Consider the following 19,338-nt stretch of genomic DNA (forward strand, 5'->3'; position numbering starts at 1 on the left):
TTTATCTGCAAGTGTGGAATTGCAACACTCCATTTCTAAATACTATTATAGGGAAGGACTTTATGTGCAAGCACACTAATTGCCTAATCTTGAACTGAAAGAGTTGTCAATGCATTCTCATGCATGAAAAGGTAAGACCTCTTTTCTCCTAAATAACAACACAATTTTCATTATCCTAATAATTTTATTGCAATTCTCTACTTTTCCACAACAAAAACTATGATATAAAAATATGATATGGTATCACATTTTGTGACCTTTATGTATTGTATTTAAATATGGCTAATATTCTCATAACCACAGTATGCATCAGTGCAGTTCCTTTATGAATGTTTCATTACATTACACTACAGTGCTAGAAACATAGTGCATATTAAATGATAATACATTTAAAATGCATGTTTTATATCTTGATGTTTGGCAGATGCTGCTCTGGGGACACTGTATGAGTCAAAAATGCCATTTTGGGCTTCTTATTGGCCTTTTTGCCCTTGGCTACGGTAAGATCATGATACTACACATCCAATAAATAAATACATACCTAGTGTCCGAATCATAGGCTGATCTTAAAGCAATATGGTTAATAACATTTTGTGTACATTTCAATATATCTTAATGCAGCGTTTCTAATGTGATTTGTATGTGAAGAATCAGTGAAATAAGAAAAACACCTGTGTGAATGAGTGTAACAGAAATGGGAGAGATGTACTGAAAGAAAATGAGTTTACAGGAATGTTACCAAGCTTACACATTATTACATTAAAGTGGTCATGTGAATTTAACACTTTAACTGAGACATACAGCACATGTTCCAGTATTATAATTGATATAAGTGATATTACTACACCATTGCGCACTAAATTTCACATTCATACAGAGATATAACTTATCAACTCATTAGGAATAAACAGGAATGGTCACCTCACTCGATCTGACAACATGCATAATCTTTCCACTGCTTCATGCAGATCTGTCAGCTGAAACAGGAGTACATGCCTGGACATACCATTACAATATAAGCCCCAATAGGAACTGGAATTCTGCAAGGGAGTGGTGTCGTCAGCACTACACGGATATGGTAGCCATACAGAACCAGAAAGAAATCGCATACCTCAATAAGACCCTGCCCAAGAATAAATATTACTACTGGATCGGCATCAGGAAAATCGGCGGTGAATGGACATGGGTCGGAACCAACAAGACACTGACCCAGGAAGCTGAGAACTGGGCCAAAGGGGAGCCCAATAACAAAGGACAGGAGGACTGTGTTGAGATTTACATTAAGAGATATCAGGAGTCTGGGAAGTGGAATGATCAAAGCTGCAGAAATAAAAAGGGGACGCTTTGTTATCATGGTATGTGGTTACAAAGAACTTGAATGTGATCAATTCAAAGAGGGTTTTTCAGAGAGGACAATGTTACATGATCGCACAATACAGTATGTATGGATATTTCATAAATAATACATTTATTATTACAGAATTATTACAGTTGACCAAAATCTGATTTGACTGATTTATTGAAATGAATAGTCATCCAGTCCATCTTGTATCGGTGTCTATCAATGAGAAATGTGGGCAAATCGGGAATTGTGTGTGATCATTTCCTGTGTTCAGCTTCCTGCAGTGAAGAGTCCTGCAGCACCCAGGCGGAATGTGTGGAGACCATTGGGAACTACACCTGCAAATGTCACCCCGGCTTCCAGGGACCACGCTGCCAGGAAGGTCAGATATGAAAAATTGTGTTCATCAGACTCAAGATGATCACAGATGACTTGCATCCAGGTGTAATTTCCACAGACTATAACTGCTGCATGCCTAGAGTTTCAGTCTCCAAGAAGGGCTTCTTCTCAAGAGTGCATGCTAATGCATGGGCGGCCAATTTCCAGTCCAGGCAACAACTGATAGAACTACAATGTTTTATCCAACCATTTATTTCTTAACTTTTGTCTCTAAATGATATTAGCAGTGTTGTCTCTATTCATATAAACTAATAAAGGTATTAGCTAAAAGATTGTAGCTGGTTAGATTGCAGGAAATCTGCACATCAAGTGGGTAACCTGGGTCAGAACTAAAGAAGAATACATTTCATATTTTAATTTTGTATTAACTCCTCAGCTGTTACGTGTGGCATCCTGAAGGCTCCACAATACGGCTCGATGCAGTGCTCTCATGCCTACGGCTCCTTCCAGTTCAACTCATCCTGCACACTTCACTGCGCCCAGGGGTTCTCACTCATGGGAGCGCCACATCTGCAGTGCCAGGCTTCCGGCCACTGGGACGCCGATCCTCCCTTGTGCCAAGGTATACACCTCTTACACCTTCACCTCGGGACTACAGATCCCCAGGCACACACTATCTGTGTCAATTCCTCTGCTATGGGTGTGCTCGCATCTAGCAGAGAAATTAATCACGGCCCCGCTTCATGAAGCAGGATAATTGAGTTAGCTGGATAAGTACACTCAGTAAAACCTGAAAACCCTCCTAAATCTGGAACATGGACTGAAGTAAAAAAAGAGCTGTTCCAGGTTTCTACTCAGTTAGCCAGCAAACTCATACTTCAATTATCATGAGGTATGGAATTCCAACGAAATATATAAAGGAGCTCATTTGCATACTTTACTCAAGATGGCGGAAATTACAAATTGAAAGATTGAGCAGTTTATAATCTGAACCAAGTAAGATTATAATTATAATTCTTTCAGATTCTAAATACGATTCTATTTTGTTTATCACCAGTACTCAATAGTCATTTTTGTAGAAATTTCTGATTTTTCATGAAGAAACATTATGAAATTTCAGGATCTAACAATGAGATTTGTGTTGCTGTACCCGCCCCTAACACTAACAAGAAATACTAACAGGATATGGAGATGCTGGAAAGGTTTCATGATGATAGGATGACTATGAACTAAGTCTGAAAGTCAAATAGTTGAGGGATGATTTGCAGCAGTAAATAGAAAAAGGTCAATTTGACTTTTAAATGAGATTTTTTCAGTGGAACAGAACCTTAAGATATGATGAACAGTAAGGCTGGACCAGAGTGCAGGATAAGTGCAGTCAGTCAGGTGAGATGACTTCTTTCTCTGCCCTCACTACAGCTGTGAAATGCCCAGAGCTCTCCAGTGCTCCTACAAGAAGACGCATGAAGTGCACCCATGCCATAGGGCCAGACAGTTATAATTCCACGTGTGAATTCAGCTGTGAAGAGGGATTTGAGCTCAACGGCCCCAGCAGTACTTGGTGTAACTCCAGCGGGTCGTGGAGTGATGCCATGCCAATATGTGAAGGTATAATTTATTACTGCATTTTCATATAATTCTGTTCAATTAGCCATAGCACAGTACATGTTCTAAACTCAAATATTGTATTAAACTATTAGTGAAGTGTGCATATTCTTTCTTGTGAAATATAGGGAATTGATGCAACACCAGCAATGGCCAACACCCTAGACCACTCTTCCGGTACACTAGATTCTCCAAACCACAATAAATTGAACTGCTGTGGGTGCACATTCACACCCCACCCAAGGAAATTATGACTTGCCAGAACATCCTTAAGGCCCTAGGTTTATGCAACGGTTATATTCAGAATCAGTTCATTGCATAGTACCACTAAGTCTCATGTAGAAGACACAATGTCGTACAGTGACAATGTATGGCCATTGCTGTCCATGGCCCTCCTTCTTTCATTTTTGGATGATGAAGTGCTCATCTGTAGGAAAAGTGAGGAACACAGCACTTCCCACTCTTGAGTCAAGGCTGAAAAACATGAATTACAGCAGCACATGTTGTCAGTAGGTTTTTTTAAAAAATGACTTTAATTGTCCTGTAATACATCTCTATGGAGCTGAGGGTCTGTTTCCTGCTGTTCCAGCTCGACGGTGTGACAGACAAACTGTTCCCCCCCATGGCTCCCTGCACTGCTTCCACCCATATGAGGGGTTTAGCTTCAGCTCCAGCTGCAACGTGAGCTGTGAGGAGGGGTTCCTGCTCAATGGGACAGCCTCCACTCAATGCACCTCCTTGGGGTTGTGGACTGAGCCTCCTCCACATTGTCAGGGTAACTACTCCCCAAATAACAGTGCACATTCAGGGAATATTGAATGTATGGGCGAGTAAATATTTTCCCCCACTGGGCACAGAGTAAAAGTGATTTTAATCAGCCTCAATAAAATGCATTTGCATCATAGCCTATTGGTCTACTGAATAGAGTACACATATAGCCACTCATAATATGGAGCAGGGGCTGTTCTAGAATGCATTGACAGGGTGGGCATTTTTAAATATCAGTTGGGCTTCCTTTTCACATGTAATGAGCACACTTCATGCATCAATTTCAACATTGTTGTGAGCAGATTATGTCCTTAGAATATCTAAGAAAAGAATTGGGACAGGTTAGGGGAGGGTAGCAATCTCAAAGTAGGGTGGTGGGAGGATTTACAGTCGACACTAAGTTATTGGGAATGTATGTCAAAGTAAACATCTTTAACAGATGGTCACTGAAACAAACAACATCTCAAATTGCTATACACAACAAATCTAACCAAAATGCCCAGAAAAGAGGCACGGCTTGGCACGGCCACAGCTCACGTAGCCTAGTAATATTAAAAGTAGCTTAGTAGCCTACCAGGCTATGAATGTTATAGCCTGAATGATATATGAATGATATATTCACATTATTTCCTTGATGATTGGGCTAGGAGTTCACTAGCCATCTAGATAGGTAACAAATATTGCCACGGTCAAAAACTGAACAATGGCACTTCACTAGTTACCTACTGTAGTTTGACTATTTCTGGTTATATTCATTCAGCTAGCTAGCTTTAGCTAGCTAGTTTGCTAATAGAAGTTACATTTGTGCTTTTATCTTAACTTGGCAAGTTAGCTAGCAAAAATTATCATTGGGTAAGTCAGCGTCCTTACCTTAGCTATTGATAATTGATATACTAAGTTAGCTAGCTTGTCAAAATTCAGTCTCCCAAGATGAGCGCATATCATGCAGGTAGCTATGGTAACAAACAGCAATGTGTGGAAAGTGGGAACACGGTCTGTGAATCATAGCTAATTTACAGTTCTCATTACCACGCCCAGACAGTTTGGGTGAACTCTTATAGTGAGAAATTTAGGCTTAGAAAACAAAGTTTTAAAATACATTTAAATGACAGAATAATAAAAAATATATATACACATTTGTTTTGTTGTTGCCTAAAGACAACTGCCAAATATGACATTCAACAACCATGTTACTCCTATGAATAAAACTTTCTATAAATCCAAATGGCAGAATGAGGAAATGGCAGCAATTTGTGCGGTGCGTGACTCTTTTGTGCATACAGTGGACAGAAATCTGAAAACCACAGGCCTTCCACCTCGGAGGATGAAACCACACCACAGTTTAACATCCTCATGTGCTCAGATGTCACATGTCTGAAGCTGGTGGCTGCAGTGGAACTGAGGGTTTGTTTCCTGCTGTTCCAGCTCAACGGTGTGACACACTAACTGCTCCCCTCCATGGCTCCCTGCACTGCTTCCACCCACATGAGGAGTTTAGCTTCAGCTCCAGCTGCAACGTGAGCTGTGAGGAGGGGTTCCTGCTCAATGGGACAGCCTCCACTCTGTGCACCTCCTTGGGGGTGTGGACTGAGCCTCCTCCACTCTGTCAGGGTAACTTTCCCTCAATAACTTTGAGTGATAAATGCAGGCTGAAAATACACCTCAATAAACTCAACCATAAGCCAACAAACTAAACTGTGAACATTTACTCTGGGGTTGCTACCTTTTCTTTAGCAGCAGCTTAACTACACACTGAAATACATTTGCTACTTAAAGTCTGTGATCTCTTTTCCCCTCAATCAGCAGAAACCCACTACTCACTGAGCAACATTAGAACCAATTGTATGGTGTCCTGTGCTACCAGCCACAGATGCCATTGAAATGGTCTAGATTCAAAACCAAACTGTGGAGACCATTCATACAGTAGAACAGTGCCTTAACAGGACAAGCCACCTAGCAGATACCCAGCAGACCACCATTATAATATCTTAAACAGTGGCCGTATTAATGCAGAACCAATTGTCTTTCAGTGTCTGACATTTGCTTTCTTTATTGATCATAATATTTAGAGAGCTGTTGGTAGCATTGAGAAATTAAAAGAAAAAGCACATCATTTTAATTAAAAGTTTCAAAACCTAATGAAAATCTTAATTTATCTGGGACTGTTGAGTGTCACCCTGTTCTTGGGGTCTGAGGGTCTGTTTCCTGCTGTTCCAGCTCGACGGTGTGATGTACTAACAGCTCCCATCCATGGTTCCCTGCACTGCTCCCACCCACATAAAGAGTTCAGCTTCAACTCTACCTGCAACATGAGCTGTGTGGAGGGGTTCCTGCTCAATGGGGCAGCCTCCACTCAGTGCACCTCCATGGGGGTGTGGACTGAGCCTCCTCCACTCTGTCTGGGTACTTTCTCTCAATAACTGCTTGAACAGTCAAAAAATCACATCTTGTGTTTAAGCTGCATCATGTCTCAATCAAATCTACTTTAGCTACAGTTAACACTATACCCTGAAATACATTTGCTACTTAACTTAAAGCACTATGTGGAACCTAAAGTTCCCTCCTGCACCTACTATGGCACTTAACCAGACTTGGAAAGTCCTGGGGTCAGAAATGAAAAGTCCTGTCATGATCAACGTGATTGCAATAAGATCCGGTGGGGGGACTTTTCATTTTTGAACCTGGATTTTCCACTTAATAGTATGTGATGGGTTATAATGACTCCTAAACACTGTCCTCCCACCTGCTGTTCCAGCTCGACGGTGTGACACACTAACTGCTCCCCTCCATGGCTTCCTGCACTGCTCCCACCCACATGAGGAGTTCAGCTTCAGCTCCAGCTGCAACGTGAGCTGTGTGGAGGGGTTCCTGCTGAACGGGACAGACTCCACTCAGTGCACCTCCTTGGGGGTGTGGACTGAGCCTCGTCCACTCTGTCAGGGTAACTTCATCTTAATAACTTTTGACTAATAAATGCAGACTGAAAATACACCTGATTAAACTGAACCATGAGCCAACAAACTAAACTGTGAACATTTACTCTGGGATTGCTACCTTTTCTTTAGCTATAGCTAAACTATATACTGAAATACATTTGCTACTTAAAGTACTGTGATCTCTTTTTCCCTCAATCAGCAGAAACCCTCTACTCACTGAGCAACATTAGAACCAACTGTATGGTGTCCTGTGCTACCAGCTACAGGTGGCATTGGAATGGTCTAGATTCAAAGCCATTCATGCAGTAGAACAGTGCCTTAACAGGACAAGCCACCTAGCAGACACCCAGCAGACCACCATCAAAAGATCTTAAACAGTGGTTGTGCTAATGCAGGATTCTGCGGTTTTATAGACAAAATAAACTGTGGTCTATAAACAAAGATAATCTAAGGTCTTTAAGATTACAATGGGTGATGACCCAGACTTGAACCACAACAAAATAATGACTCCTGTTTTGTTGAGCCAATTGTCTTTCAGTGACTGACATTTGCTTTCTTTATTGATCATAATATTTACAGAGCTGTTGGTAGTATTGAAAAATTAAAAGAGAAAGCACATCATTTTAATGAAACGTTTGAAAATGTAATGACAATTTACATTCATCTGGGACTGTTGAATACCACCCTGTTCTTGGGGTCTGAGGGTTTGTTTCCTGCTGTTCCAGCTCAACGGTGTGACACACTAACTGCTCCCCTCCATGGCTCCCTGCACTGCTTCCACCTACATGAGGAGTTTAGCTTCAGCTCCAGCTGCAACGTGAGCTGTGAGGAGGGGTTCCTGCTCAATGGGGCAGCCTCCCCTCAATGCACATCCTTGGGGGTGTGGACTGAACCTCCTCCACTCTGTCAGGGTAACTTTCTCTCAATAACTTTTGACTAATAAATGCAGACTGAAAATACACCTGATTAAACTGAACCAAGAGCCAACAAACTAAACTGTGAGCATTTACTCTGGGATTGCAACCTTTTCTTTAGCTACAGCTAAACTATATACTGAAATACATTTGCTACTTAAAGTACTATGATCTACTTTTCCTTCAATCAGCAGAAACCCTCTACTCACTGAGCAACATTAGAACCAATTGTATGGTGCCCTGTGCTGCCAGCCACAGATGGCATTGGAATCGTCTAGGTTCAAAACCAAACTGTGGAGACCATGCATGCAGTAGAACAGTGCCTTAACAGGACAAGCCACCTTGCAGATACCCAGCAGACCACGATCAAAAGATCTTAAATAGTCGCCGTGTTAACGCAGAACCAATTGTCTTCTTTATTGATCATAATATTTAGAGAGCTGTTGGTAGCATTGAGAAATTAAAAGAAAAAGCACATCATTTTAATTAAAAGTTTCAAAACGTAATGAAAATCTTCATTTATCTGGGACTGTTGAATACCACCCTGTTCTCGGGGTCTGAGGGTCTGTTTCCTGCTGTTCCAGCTCGACGGTGTGATGTACTAACAGCTCCCATCCATGGTTCCCTGCACTGCTCCCACCCACATAAAGAGTTCAGCTTCAACTCTACCTGCAACATGAGCTGTGTGGAGGGGTTCCTGCTCAATGGGACAGCCTCCACTCAGTGCACCTCCATGGGGGTGTGGACTGAGCCTCCTCCACTCTGTCTGGGTACTTTCTCTCAATAACTGCTTGAACAGTCAAAAAATCACATCTTGTGTTTAAGCTGCATCATGTCTCAATCAAATCTACTTTAGCTACAGTTAACACTATACCCTGAAATACATTTGCTACTTAACTTAAAGCACTGTGTGGAACCTAAAGTTCCCTCCTGCACCTACTATGGCACTTTACCAGACTTGGAAAGTCCTGGGGTCAGAAATGAAAAGTCCAGTCATGATCAACGTGATTGCGATAAGATCCGGTGGGGGGACTTTTCATTTCTGAACCTGGATTTTCCACTTAATAGTATGTGATGGGTTATAATGACTCCTAAACACTGTCCTCCCACCTGCTGTTCCAGCTCGACGGTGTGACACACTAACTGCTCCCCTCCATGGCTTCCTGCACTGCTCCCACCCACATGAGGAGTTCAGCTTCAGCTCCAGCTGCAACGTGAGCTGTGTGGAGGGGTTCCTGCTGAACGGGACAGACTCCACTCAGTGCACCTCCTTGGGGGTGTGGACTGAGCCTCGTCCACTCTGTCAGGGTAACTTCATCTTAATAACTTTTGACTAATAAATGCAGACTGAAAATACACCTGATTAAACTGAACCATGAGCCAACAAACTAAACTGTGAACATTTACTCTGGGATTGCTACCTTTTCTTTAGCTATAGCTAGACTATATACTGAAATACATTTGCTACTTAAAGTACTGTGATCTCTTTTTCCCTCAATCAGCAGAAACCCTCTACTCACTGAGCAACATTAGAACCAACTGTATGGTGTCCTGTGCTACCAGCCACAGGTGGCATTGGCATGGTCTAGATTCAAAGCCATTCATGCAGTAGAACAGTGCCTTAACAGGACAAGCCACCTAGCAGACACCCAGCAGACCACCATCAAAAGATCTTAAACAGTGGTTGTGCTAATGCAGGATTCTGCGGTTTTATAGACAAAATAAACTGTGGTCTATAAACAAAGATAATCTAAGGTCTTTAAGATTACAATGGGTGATGACCCAGACTTGAACCACAACAAATTAATGACTCCTGTTTTGTTGAGCCAATTGTCTTTCAGTGACTGACATTTGCTTTCTTTATTGATCATAATATTTAGAGAGCTGTTGGTAGTATTGAAAAATTAAAAGAGAAAGCACATCATTTTAATTAAACGTTTGAAAATGTAATGAAAATTTACATTCATCTGGGACTGTTGAATACCACCCTGTTCTTGGGGTCTGAGGGTTTGTTTCCTGCTGTTCCAGCTCGAGGGTGCAATGTACTAACTGCTCCCCTCCATGGCTCCCTGCACTGTTCCCACCCACATAAAGAGTTCAGCTTCAACTCTACCTGCAACATGAGCTGTGTGGAGGGGTTCCTGCTCAATGGGACAGCCTCCACTCAGTGCACCTCCTTGGGGGTGTGGACTGAGCCTCCTCCACTCTGTCTGGGTACTTTCTCTTAAAAACAGCTTGAACACTAAAAATCACATTTGGTGTTTAAACTGCATCAAGTCTCAATAAAACCTACTTGAGCGACAGTTAACACTATACCCTGAAATACATTTGCTACTTAACTTAAAGCACTATGTAAAACCTAAAGTTCCCTCCTGCACCTACTATGGCACTTAACCAGATTTGGAAAGTCCTGGGGTCAGAAATTAAAAGTCCTGTCATGATCAATGTGACTGCAATAAGATACTGGGGAGGACTTAACAGTATGTGATGGGTTATAATGACTCCTAAACACTGTCCTCCCACCTGCTGTTCCAGCTCGACGGTGTGACACACTAACTGCTCCCCTCCATGGCTTCCTGTACTGCTCCCACCCACATGAGGAGTTCAGCTTCAGCTCCAGCTGCAATGTGAGCTGTGTGGAGGGGTTCCTGCTGAACGGGACAGACTCCACTCAGTGCACCTCCTTGGGGGTGTGGACTGAGCCTCGTCCACTCTGTCAGGGTAACTTCATCTTAATAACTTTTGACTAATAAATGCAGACTGAAAATACACCTGATTAAACTGAACCATGAGCCAACAAACTAAACTGTGAACATTTACTGTGGGATTGCTACCTTTTCTTTAGCTATAGCTAGACTATATACTGAAATACATTTGCTACTTAAAGTACTGTGATCACTTTTTCCCTCAATCAGCAGAAACCCTCTACTCACTGAGCAACATTAGAACCAACTGTATGGTGTCCTGTGCTACCAGCTACAGGTGGCATTGGAATGGTCTAGATTCAAAGCCATTCATGCAGTAGAACAGTGCCTTAACAGGACAAGCCACCTAGCAGACACCCAGCAGACCACCATCAAAAGATCTTAAACAGTGGTTGTGCTAATGCAGGATTCTGCGGTTTTATAGACAAAATACACAGTGGTCTATAAACAAAGATAATCTAAGGTCTTTAAGATTACAATGGGTGATGACCCAGACTTGAACCACAACAAAATAATGACTCCTGTTTTGTTGAGCCAATTGTCCTTCAGTGACTGACATTTGCTTTCTTTATTGATCATAATATTTAGAGAGCTGTTGGTAGTATTGAAAAATTAAAAGAGAAAGCACATCATTTTAATTAAAAGGTTTAAAATGTCATAAAAATGTATATTCATCTGGGACTGTTGAATACCACCCTGTTCTCGGGGTCTGAGGGTTTGTTTCCTGCTGTTCCAGCTCGACGGTGTGATGTACTAACTGCTCCCCTCCATGGCTCCCTGCACTGCTCTCACCCACATAAAGAGTTCAGCTTCAACTCTACCTGCAACATGAGCTGTGTGGAGGGGTTCCTGCTCAATGGGGCAGCCTCCACTCAGTGCACCTCCTTGGGGGTGTGGACTGAGCCTCCTCCACTCTGTCTGGGTAACTTTCCATCAATAACTGCTTGAACACTAAAAATCACATCTAGTGTTTAAACTGCATCATGTCTCAATCAAATCAACTTTAGCTACAGTTATCCTGAAATACATTTGCTACTTAACTTAACTTAACAGTCCTGTCATGATCAATGTGATTGCAATAAGATACTGGGGAGGATTTAACAGTATGTGATGGGTTATAATGATTCCTAATCTCTGTGTGAACGAGTCTGCCCATTCTCCTTTCACCACTCTCATTAACAACATATTTTTGCCAACAGAATTGCCAGTCCCTAGATGCTTTTGTTTTTTTTGTTTATTGCTAGATATTGTTGTGCAGGAAAATCCAAAGAGGGCAGCTGTTTCAGAGATGCTGGAACCAGTTGTATATACATGATTCAATGTTTAGCAGAGCAGGCTAATGTATTTGCATTAAAAAGCATGTGTATCTAATCAAGTGATCACTGGGTGCAGCTTATTGATATGTATTTATCAGTATGAGAAAGACACCTTGTCTCCTATTCCTATCCTCTCAGCTCGGCAGTGTCTCCCCCTGGTGGTTCCCGGCAGAGGGCAGATGAACTGCTCTCACCCTCACTCCAACTTCAGCTTCGGCTCCAGCTGTGAGCTGGGCTGTGAGGAGGGCTTTGTGCTGAGAGGAGCCCCCACTCTGCAGTGCACTGAGTCTGGGCTCTGGAGCCACACTGTTCCCTACTGCCAAGGTGAGACCCCCATATCTCACTGCACACAGGGGTTCAGAGAGAGAGACTGAGATGTGGAAATAGGGTGGTGAAAAACTGGAGTTGGCAGGTGAAAACCACAGTTCCACTACTTTTTCAGTCTGGAGAGTAACTTGTTTTAATTGGCATTAAAGTACATTGTCTATCTATCTCACTCCCATATTGTCTGAAGAAAGGAACTTTTTGTTTGATTACACTAAGTCTTCAAGTAGACTTGAAATCACTATCTTCAGTTCTCACCACTGGGGGCAACACTACATCACTGTCTCAGCTATTACATGTCTGATGCTGGTGGCTGCAGTGAAGCTGAGGGCTTGTTTCCTGTTGTTCCAGCTCGACAGTGCAACAAACTAACTGCTCCCCTCCACGGGTCCCTGCACTGCTTCAACCCACATGAGGAGTTTAGCTTCAGCACCAGCTGCAACGTGAGCTGTGAGGAGGGGTTCCTGCTCAATGGGACAGCCTCCACTCAGTGCGCCTCCTTGGGGGTGTGGACTGAGTCTCCTCCACTTTGTCAGGGTAACTACTCCCCAACTCACTGCCCATATTCAGGGGATAGTGGGATGATGAGTGAGTAAATATTTCCCCCTGCTGGGCACAGAGTGAACAGGTTCTAGTCACCTATATAAAATACAAGTAGATAACATGCAGGAGGACAGCATTGTAGTCCTAAAATCCTGTTTAGCTACTACATTGTCTTTGAGTAAAAATATAAATAGTCTTGAAGTATAATGTAAGTGAGATAATTTGGGAATGTTGCCTTTATTAAGAGGAATTATTCAACCCTGTGCCATGAGTTTCAGGAATAGGAACAGCCACACTACCTCCACATGTCGAGATGAGACCCCTACCTCTCACTGTCCATGGAGGCACAAAAACAGAAACCTGAGGGCTTTTATATATGCTAAGCAAATACCCTTATTCAGAGCAACTTGCAAAACCATCTTTTACATACTGTCCACTTACTCAGCAAGGCATTTTACTGGAGAAATGGTTAAGTACCATCCTCAAGGGTACAACAACAGCGGTTCAAATGGAATTAGAAACTGCAGGTTGAGGTGCAAGTTCAACTTCTTAACCCCTACAATGCACTATGCTATCGCCCCATATGATAAAGCTGATGTTGCATTTTCAGGAAGCTTTGTTGAGACGTCATGTCAACCCAAAGTGCTGTTGTATTTCCTTTGCAGTTGTGCAGTGTCCGGCTCTGAGTGACCTTCTACCCCCATTCCTCTCCATGAAGTGCTCTAACCCACTGGGGATCTTCAGCTTCAGGTCTCAGTGCTTCTTCCACTGTGGGAATGGTTCTTCGCTCAATGGGACATATAAACTGTCCTGCACCTCCAATGGGATGTGGACTGCACCTCCGCCCTCGTGCACAGGTACAGGCACTGCTTAGTGTTACTTTTGGTGTATTTTGGTTGTCTTTCTTCCCTGTCAAATCATTGAAAAATATTCCAGCTACATTCTGTTCCATTGATGACTGTGTCATTTTATGACTGTGTGGTGTGTTTCAGAACCAGAGATGACAGTTGGGACAGGTATGATGATCTCCACCGCGGTGGGGTTTGCTTCGGCCATCGCTTTGCTTCTTCTGGGCGGACTGGGGTTTTTCATTGTTTCTCATCTTTCCAAGAGAGGTGAGATAGTACACATAACATAGTAAATGTACTTATATTCGTTGTGAGTCAAAAATTGATTCAGGCCCTTGCCCTTATGCTGACACTTTCCCTTCTTTAGCAGCTCGAAAAGATTATCTGGAAGCGAGGTAAGTCCCACTCTTTGAGCCATTAGCACCTTGTGTAGATATGTAATTATAAAACAGAACCCAAGTACAGTTTGTGCCTCTCGCAAGACTTTGTCATGTCACACATTGTCAAATAAATTAACCCCAGCAGTTTTATTGGTAATAATTTGATTTTAGACAAAACCTCATTTGAGTTCTTGAAAGATTTCATTTTCTATTTCAGGGATATTGCTATTTGGGAAGAACTAGAAAACCCTGCATTTGAAGAAGAACATTAGAGGATCATATGACATTCCCTTATGGTAAATAGTTTATCCTCAAAATACATATATGTCACTGTTTAGTCACAGCAGATCCTATTTTAACTATCAAATAATATGTGATTATCTTTATTGGGGCCTATAAGATTAAGTAAATATGAAGATTTACAGGAAAATAAAATGGATGAATGAATATTCCTGTATGCACTGTGCAGTCTGTATTAAAAAGCTCCAAACAACCTGGGCCCAGAATAATGGGAAACACTGCTATCTGACATTTGTTATTACTTATTGTTATTGTTATATTAAATGATCAGTTTCAACTTTCAGCTGAATAAGGAGCACCTAGTAAGACCACCTAAAGTAAAAAAAAAAGGTCCCCAATAGCCATGGGCCTAAGATGATACCCCTGAAATATATAATAATTCATGATAATATAATTCAATAACCTTCCCTTATATTAATGCCAATATTTCAGTTTTTCCAAATATTAATCTGTCTGGTTAATATTTCTAATGAACTAATTTCTAATTCGAATTTCTTGTTAACTAAGTGTGTATTAACAATTGTGCCCATGGAAATTGTTATCGTATAAAGTCATTTAAAAGGAATATTTAAGATATTCAAAAAACTTTGCAAATGGGAGGTGTTTTTGCTGAAGGATATAAACATACATGTAATGTACATGTTCACAGTTAGCTTAGACTTTGCTTATTTCCCCATTCTGATGGTTGATGTGAACATTAACTGACCTGTATGTATGTGATTGTATGCATTGCACTGCTGCCACACAATTGACTGATTAGGTAATCACATGAATAAGTAGGTGTATTAAAGTAAACATTTTCCTAATAAAGTGTTTGGTGAGTGTATAAGAATGAATGGGCATGCCAGCATTGATTAGAAAAATGGCAGCAAGTTAGTTCAGCTAGTAAAAGTGCTTTAGTTAATAGAACAAGTAGATAGATGGCAGCAAATTACAAGCAATCACAAGTAAATCGGGAAATTATTCAATAGAAATATAGCATATGCACTGCCTAATTAGCTATGGATTGTAATAAACATGTAGGCTATGATCTGATCTGAAAATAATAATGTTGATCACTGTGAATAATGAAATTAAAAGAAAATGATGTACTGTAAGTCAATTAAATGTATATTCTGCGCATGGTAGAGTTTGCAGATGAAAATGTGAATCATTGAAATCTTGATGTGTTTGCTGACATTAAATAAAGTAAATGCACTTCATTGTTCTTCAGTATATGATTTGACAAATCTGTACCTTGTGTTGAGCAACTTAAATGTATTCATGAGTGGTTACACATAACAGGGACATGCATTTGGTTTATGGGTCAAGTCCAAGTCACACGGAACAAAACGTACTGTGAAAATATTTAATTAAACTTTTTAGCTTGTGACTTAGAGAGCAAAGTATTTTTCAGCATTAGTTTTTTTTATCCAAAGAGGGGCTCAGATCCATGCATCCCTTTTTGCAGGATAAGGGGGTGCTCTGGGCAGGCTGCCTGCTGGCCTCCTGTACCCTGTCTTTGCCATGAATCATATTTCTGGCTAGTCGCCACTGAGGACTCGGTCAAGTAGTGACTGCCTACCTTCATGGAGAACTGAAGATATAGTCAGTTGTTTCAGGTCTGCACCAACTTCATGTCAATGGTCACCCGGGCAGGTCACTTCCATTGCCATAATGGAGATTTTCCAACAAAACATGTTACTGCCCAGCTGACGTCCCTCTTAAATCAGCCTAAGTGGGTCAAGCTGGCTTAAACTGTGTTTCTGAGTATTTTAGCTGGTCAACCAGCTGACCTGGCTATATACAGTGCAGTCCATAAGTATTTGGATATTGGTACAAATTGTTCTCTTGGCTCTGTACTACTGTACATTGGATTTGAAATGAAGTGATGAATATGAGGTTAAAGCAGACTGTCACCTTTAATTTGAGGGTATTTACTGGACATTCATATTGGGTGATCTGTGTAAGAATTACATTCCATTTTATACATAGTCCCCCATTTTATGGGACCAAAAATAATTGGACTTCTCATCTGTTTCTGATTATCCGTGTGTATTTGATCGAGTCCTTAGTGCAGGCATAAGACAGATTTTAGTATCTCCTCTTGATTCTTGGCTTTTGATTGCTATGGAGTCTATTATTGGCAATTGTCAAAAGGACAACAGGAGGATCAGAGTTGCACCAATGAAAGTCAGGGAAGTCATTATGAGGCTGAGAAATAAAAAACATCATTAAGAAGAAAGAGATGGTGTATGTTTTGGATTATTGTCTTGCTGTGGGATGAAGCACCGTCCAATGCTTCTGCACACCTTTTGCCAAGTAGAATACAATGTAGGCTATTCTGATGCTGCTGTCAATGTCTGACCTTATACTACCATTCTGTAGCTACAATAACCTTAAATGTGAATTCCCAAAATAGCTATCTGGTTGTTTGACACTTTGTTTATTCACTGTCGAACAACAATAGAAACTGCAGCATAGCATCCCCAATTTTGTCCAATTATTACTCCTGTTCTCTCTTTGAATATGTTTGTGACATATTTATCTTAGCTCTTTGAAGCACTTTTAAAGCCGTTAGGATAGCTGATAGTTTTTTCAGCAGGGTTACAGATACTGCACAACAGTTTTTTTTATCCTGCACCTGCTTGCTCCAGTAGATACTTCAGTGAGCACCCTCACAATGTAAAGTTTTTGTTGATATTTAAAGCAACAATATTTTTACTCATATTAGGTCATTCTTTTTCCGGCATTTGCCGAGACCAGGATTGTGTCCTACTGTAAAACGAGTGGAGATGAATCAATAGCATTTTACTGCCAAAATGGTGTTGTTTTGATCAAGACAGACTGTGAGTACTTCTTAGCCTTATAATGGCTTCTTTGACAGTCATTGGCACAACTGTGGTCCTCATGTTGACAAACGACAATAATAGTCTCCAAAGGCAATCAACTGCATACTATATGTTGAATAGATTCCTATACCTGCCCTAAGGAAGCAACATTTCGAAATGACCGATTCAACAAATGATATGGGGCTGAAATATTCATAAGTATCTGGCTACTAATGTATAATTATGAAAATATCCTGTTGGGATGCTTTTACAAAATGGGCTCATCTGTCTCTGCTCTGAAGCAGCGTGATGCCAATTACACCAGTTACAAGACAGAGGGTTTGTGGCCCACGGCTGGCACAGGAAGTGCAATAAATAACTGATCAACAGACGGGAGGCTGCTTGGTTATTTTCAAAATAATAATGAGGTTATTGGTCCCTGCTGTGTCAGTGTACTGTTGATTTATTGGAAACTTCTTCACCGACCTGCACGTGAGGTGATACATTCTGAAGTGTGGTAACAAACTCAAAACACTAAGGAAAAAACACTCTTCATAGCTACAGATTGTACACAAATATCAGCTTGTCCATGGATAAAAATGTATGTGTTTCCATAATATGAGAAGCCATTGTGTTTAAGTGGAGCTGCTCCACCAGACTGCTGTACTGTGACCCTGCCTGGCAGCGACATACCGCAGCGACAGACAGTCAGATTGTTCCTGACCAATGAATTGCAGTCTTACCTGTAAGGTCTGATTTCAGGCTCAGAAACGTGAGATGAAACGAATGGGTTCACAGCCAGGGCAGGGAGGCAATGCTGATTATGAGCTTCATATTTGAGTGTCATACCAAGCATTTACTCTGCCACAGCTTTCAGTCCCTGCCTCTGAAGCCCAGTATCAGAACAGCATTCCAGCAGCGCGATCCGGCCCCCCGTGCCTGGGTGGTCCCTGCGGAGGGAGTGCTCAAAAATGCGGCTCCGCCCTTTGACCGCCGCAAGTACAATGTTACCCTTCATGATGGCCGGCCGGATGTGATCTTCACCGATGCTCTATCGACATGGCAGTAATATTCCTGTTGGGCCCTTTGAACTTTTCATCTGAAGAGAAGTACCTCTCCTTTTCGACTTTAGTATACAGGAAACTTTTTTGATAACAGCTTTGAGACTGTGCTGATAAAATGGTGTCCGCACCAGCCTACACCAGAAGAGGCTGTTGCTATTTCTCAGTTTCTAGACTGCTCCACACAGAGGCTCAGGCTTAGACGTCCATTTATTCCCCAAACACTGGCAACGCACACACAACTCCCGGACAACCACAGTGAAGTATAAAACACATTTTAAACCTATGGGAGGGTTGGCACGTTGACGTGTTTCCTGGATTGACGCGTTTAAATCAAGTAACACAGGACGACATGTAATTGGCGCTCGACGATCTTCCCGCCAGGATGCAGCAAAGCCCCAGGGAGCAGGACGTCTGTGTTCTGACCTGACCTTGGCCTCCTATCTGGCCAGCATCTCTGCTGTCCCCTCTCAGTCACAGACGGCTGCTCTGCGCATTACCGCGTCGGCGTTGGGTTACCTGCGGGACAGGGCTTGAGCGTGCGGCTGCCTCTCCGACTGTGACGGACCTCGCTCTCAGGTGACAGCGCGGGACGTCGCCTGACTCATGTGCTCTCGCAGGATGGAATGCCCGACTGTCGGTAACAGGTCAGCTGTCTCGCAGACGGCACAGCCGACTGGGGAAATTCAGGAAGCCAGTATGGACGCAGCCCAGCAGCAGTTTCAAAAGAATAGCGCCATTCATGATCTCTATTCGTGTCAGTCATTTATTTGTTTTTGAGTGCTTTTCGCCAACATCCCACAACAAAGTTAATAAATACACAACTTATTTACACCATGGTACATTTTCTGTTGTGTTCCGGACATGCGGAGCTTGCTGCACAGTGGTCAAAGAGAAAACAGGTGAATTGACGGGCATATTTTAAGGCTTAAGTAATCCTGGCCCCTTTGAATCACAGGTTATTACTGAAACAGAATTTCAAGAAAGAACAAGCTCATATTGTTTTTCATGAGGACAATACAAATATTATTCAGCTATTATTTTTTCATTTGTTAAAGTATAGCATTACTAAAGAATTTTCACCAATGTTGTATGTGTATTAACCCTGTACTGAAAAATGAGGAATAAACCATGTATTGCTCTTGTT

General features: G+C 41.8%; 1 protein-coding gene across 2 annotated transcripts; it reads left to right on the forward strand.

The window, feature by feature from the left end:
- The first annotated feature begins 57 nt into the window (after positions 1-57).
- Positions 58-14,745, forward strand: LOC133125736 (P-selectin-like). 2 transcript variants are annotated; one of them, XM_061237293.1, is made up of 20 exons: positions 58-131; positions 425-500; positions 969-1,355; positions 1,617-1,724; positions 2,118-2,303; positions 3,101-3,289; positions 3,876-4,061; positions 5,480-5,665; positions 6,272-6,457; positions 6,810-6,995; positions 7,716-7,901; positions 9,933-10,118; positions 10,440-10,625; positions 11,346-11,531; positions 12,064-12,249; positions 12,601-12,786; positions 13,458-13,649; positions 13,785-13,907; positions 14,008-14,035; positions 14,238-14,745. In XM_061237293.1, exons 1-20 carry the CDS (start codon positions 120-122, stop codon positions 14,290-14,292), a joined length of 3,216 nt encoding a protein of 1,071 aa, XP_061093277.1. In that variant the 5' UTR covers positions 58-119; the 3' UTR covers positions 14,293-14,745. The 2 variants fall into 2 exon arrangements, with proteins under 2 accessions (XP_061093277.1, XP_061093278.1); XM_061237294.1 differs by having other exon boundaries at positions 14,011-14,035.
- The last annotated feature ends 4,593 nt before the right edge of the window (positions 14,746-19,338 follow it).

This window comes from Conger conger, chromosome 4, assembly GCF_963514075.1.
Source record: "Conger conger chromosome 4, fConCon1.1, whole genome shotgun sequence".
In the NCBI taxonomy this organism is placed as follows: Eukaryota; Metazoa; Chordata; class Actinopteri; order Anguilliformes; family Congridae; genus Conger; species Conger conger.

Bases quoted from the DNA above. Each gene is read 5' to 3' on its own strand.
- LOC133125736 (XM_061237293.1), top strand. The intron at 501-968 runs GTAAGATCATGA...TGCTTCATGCAG, and splicing joins CCTTTTTGCCCTTGGCTACG to ATCTGTCAGCTGAAACAGGA. The intron at 12,787-13,457 runs GTAACTACTCCC...TTTCCTTTGCAG, and splicing joins GTCTCCTCCACTTTGTCAGG to TTGTGCAGTGTCCGGCTCTG.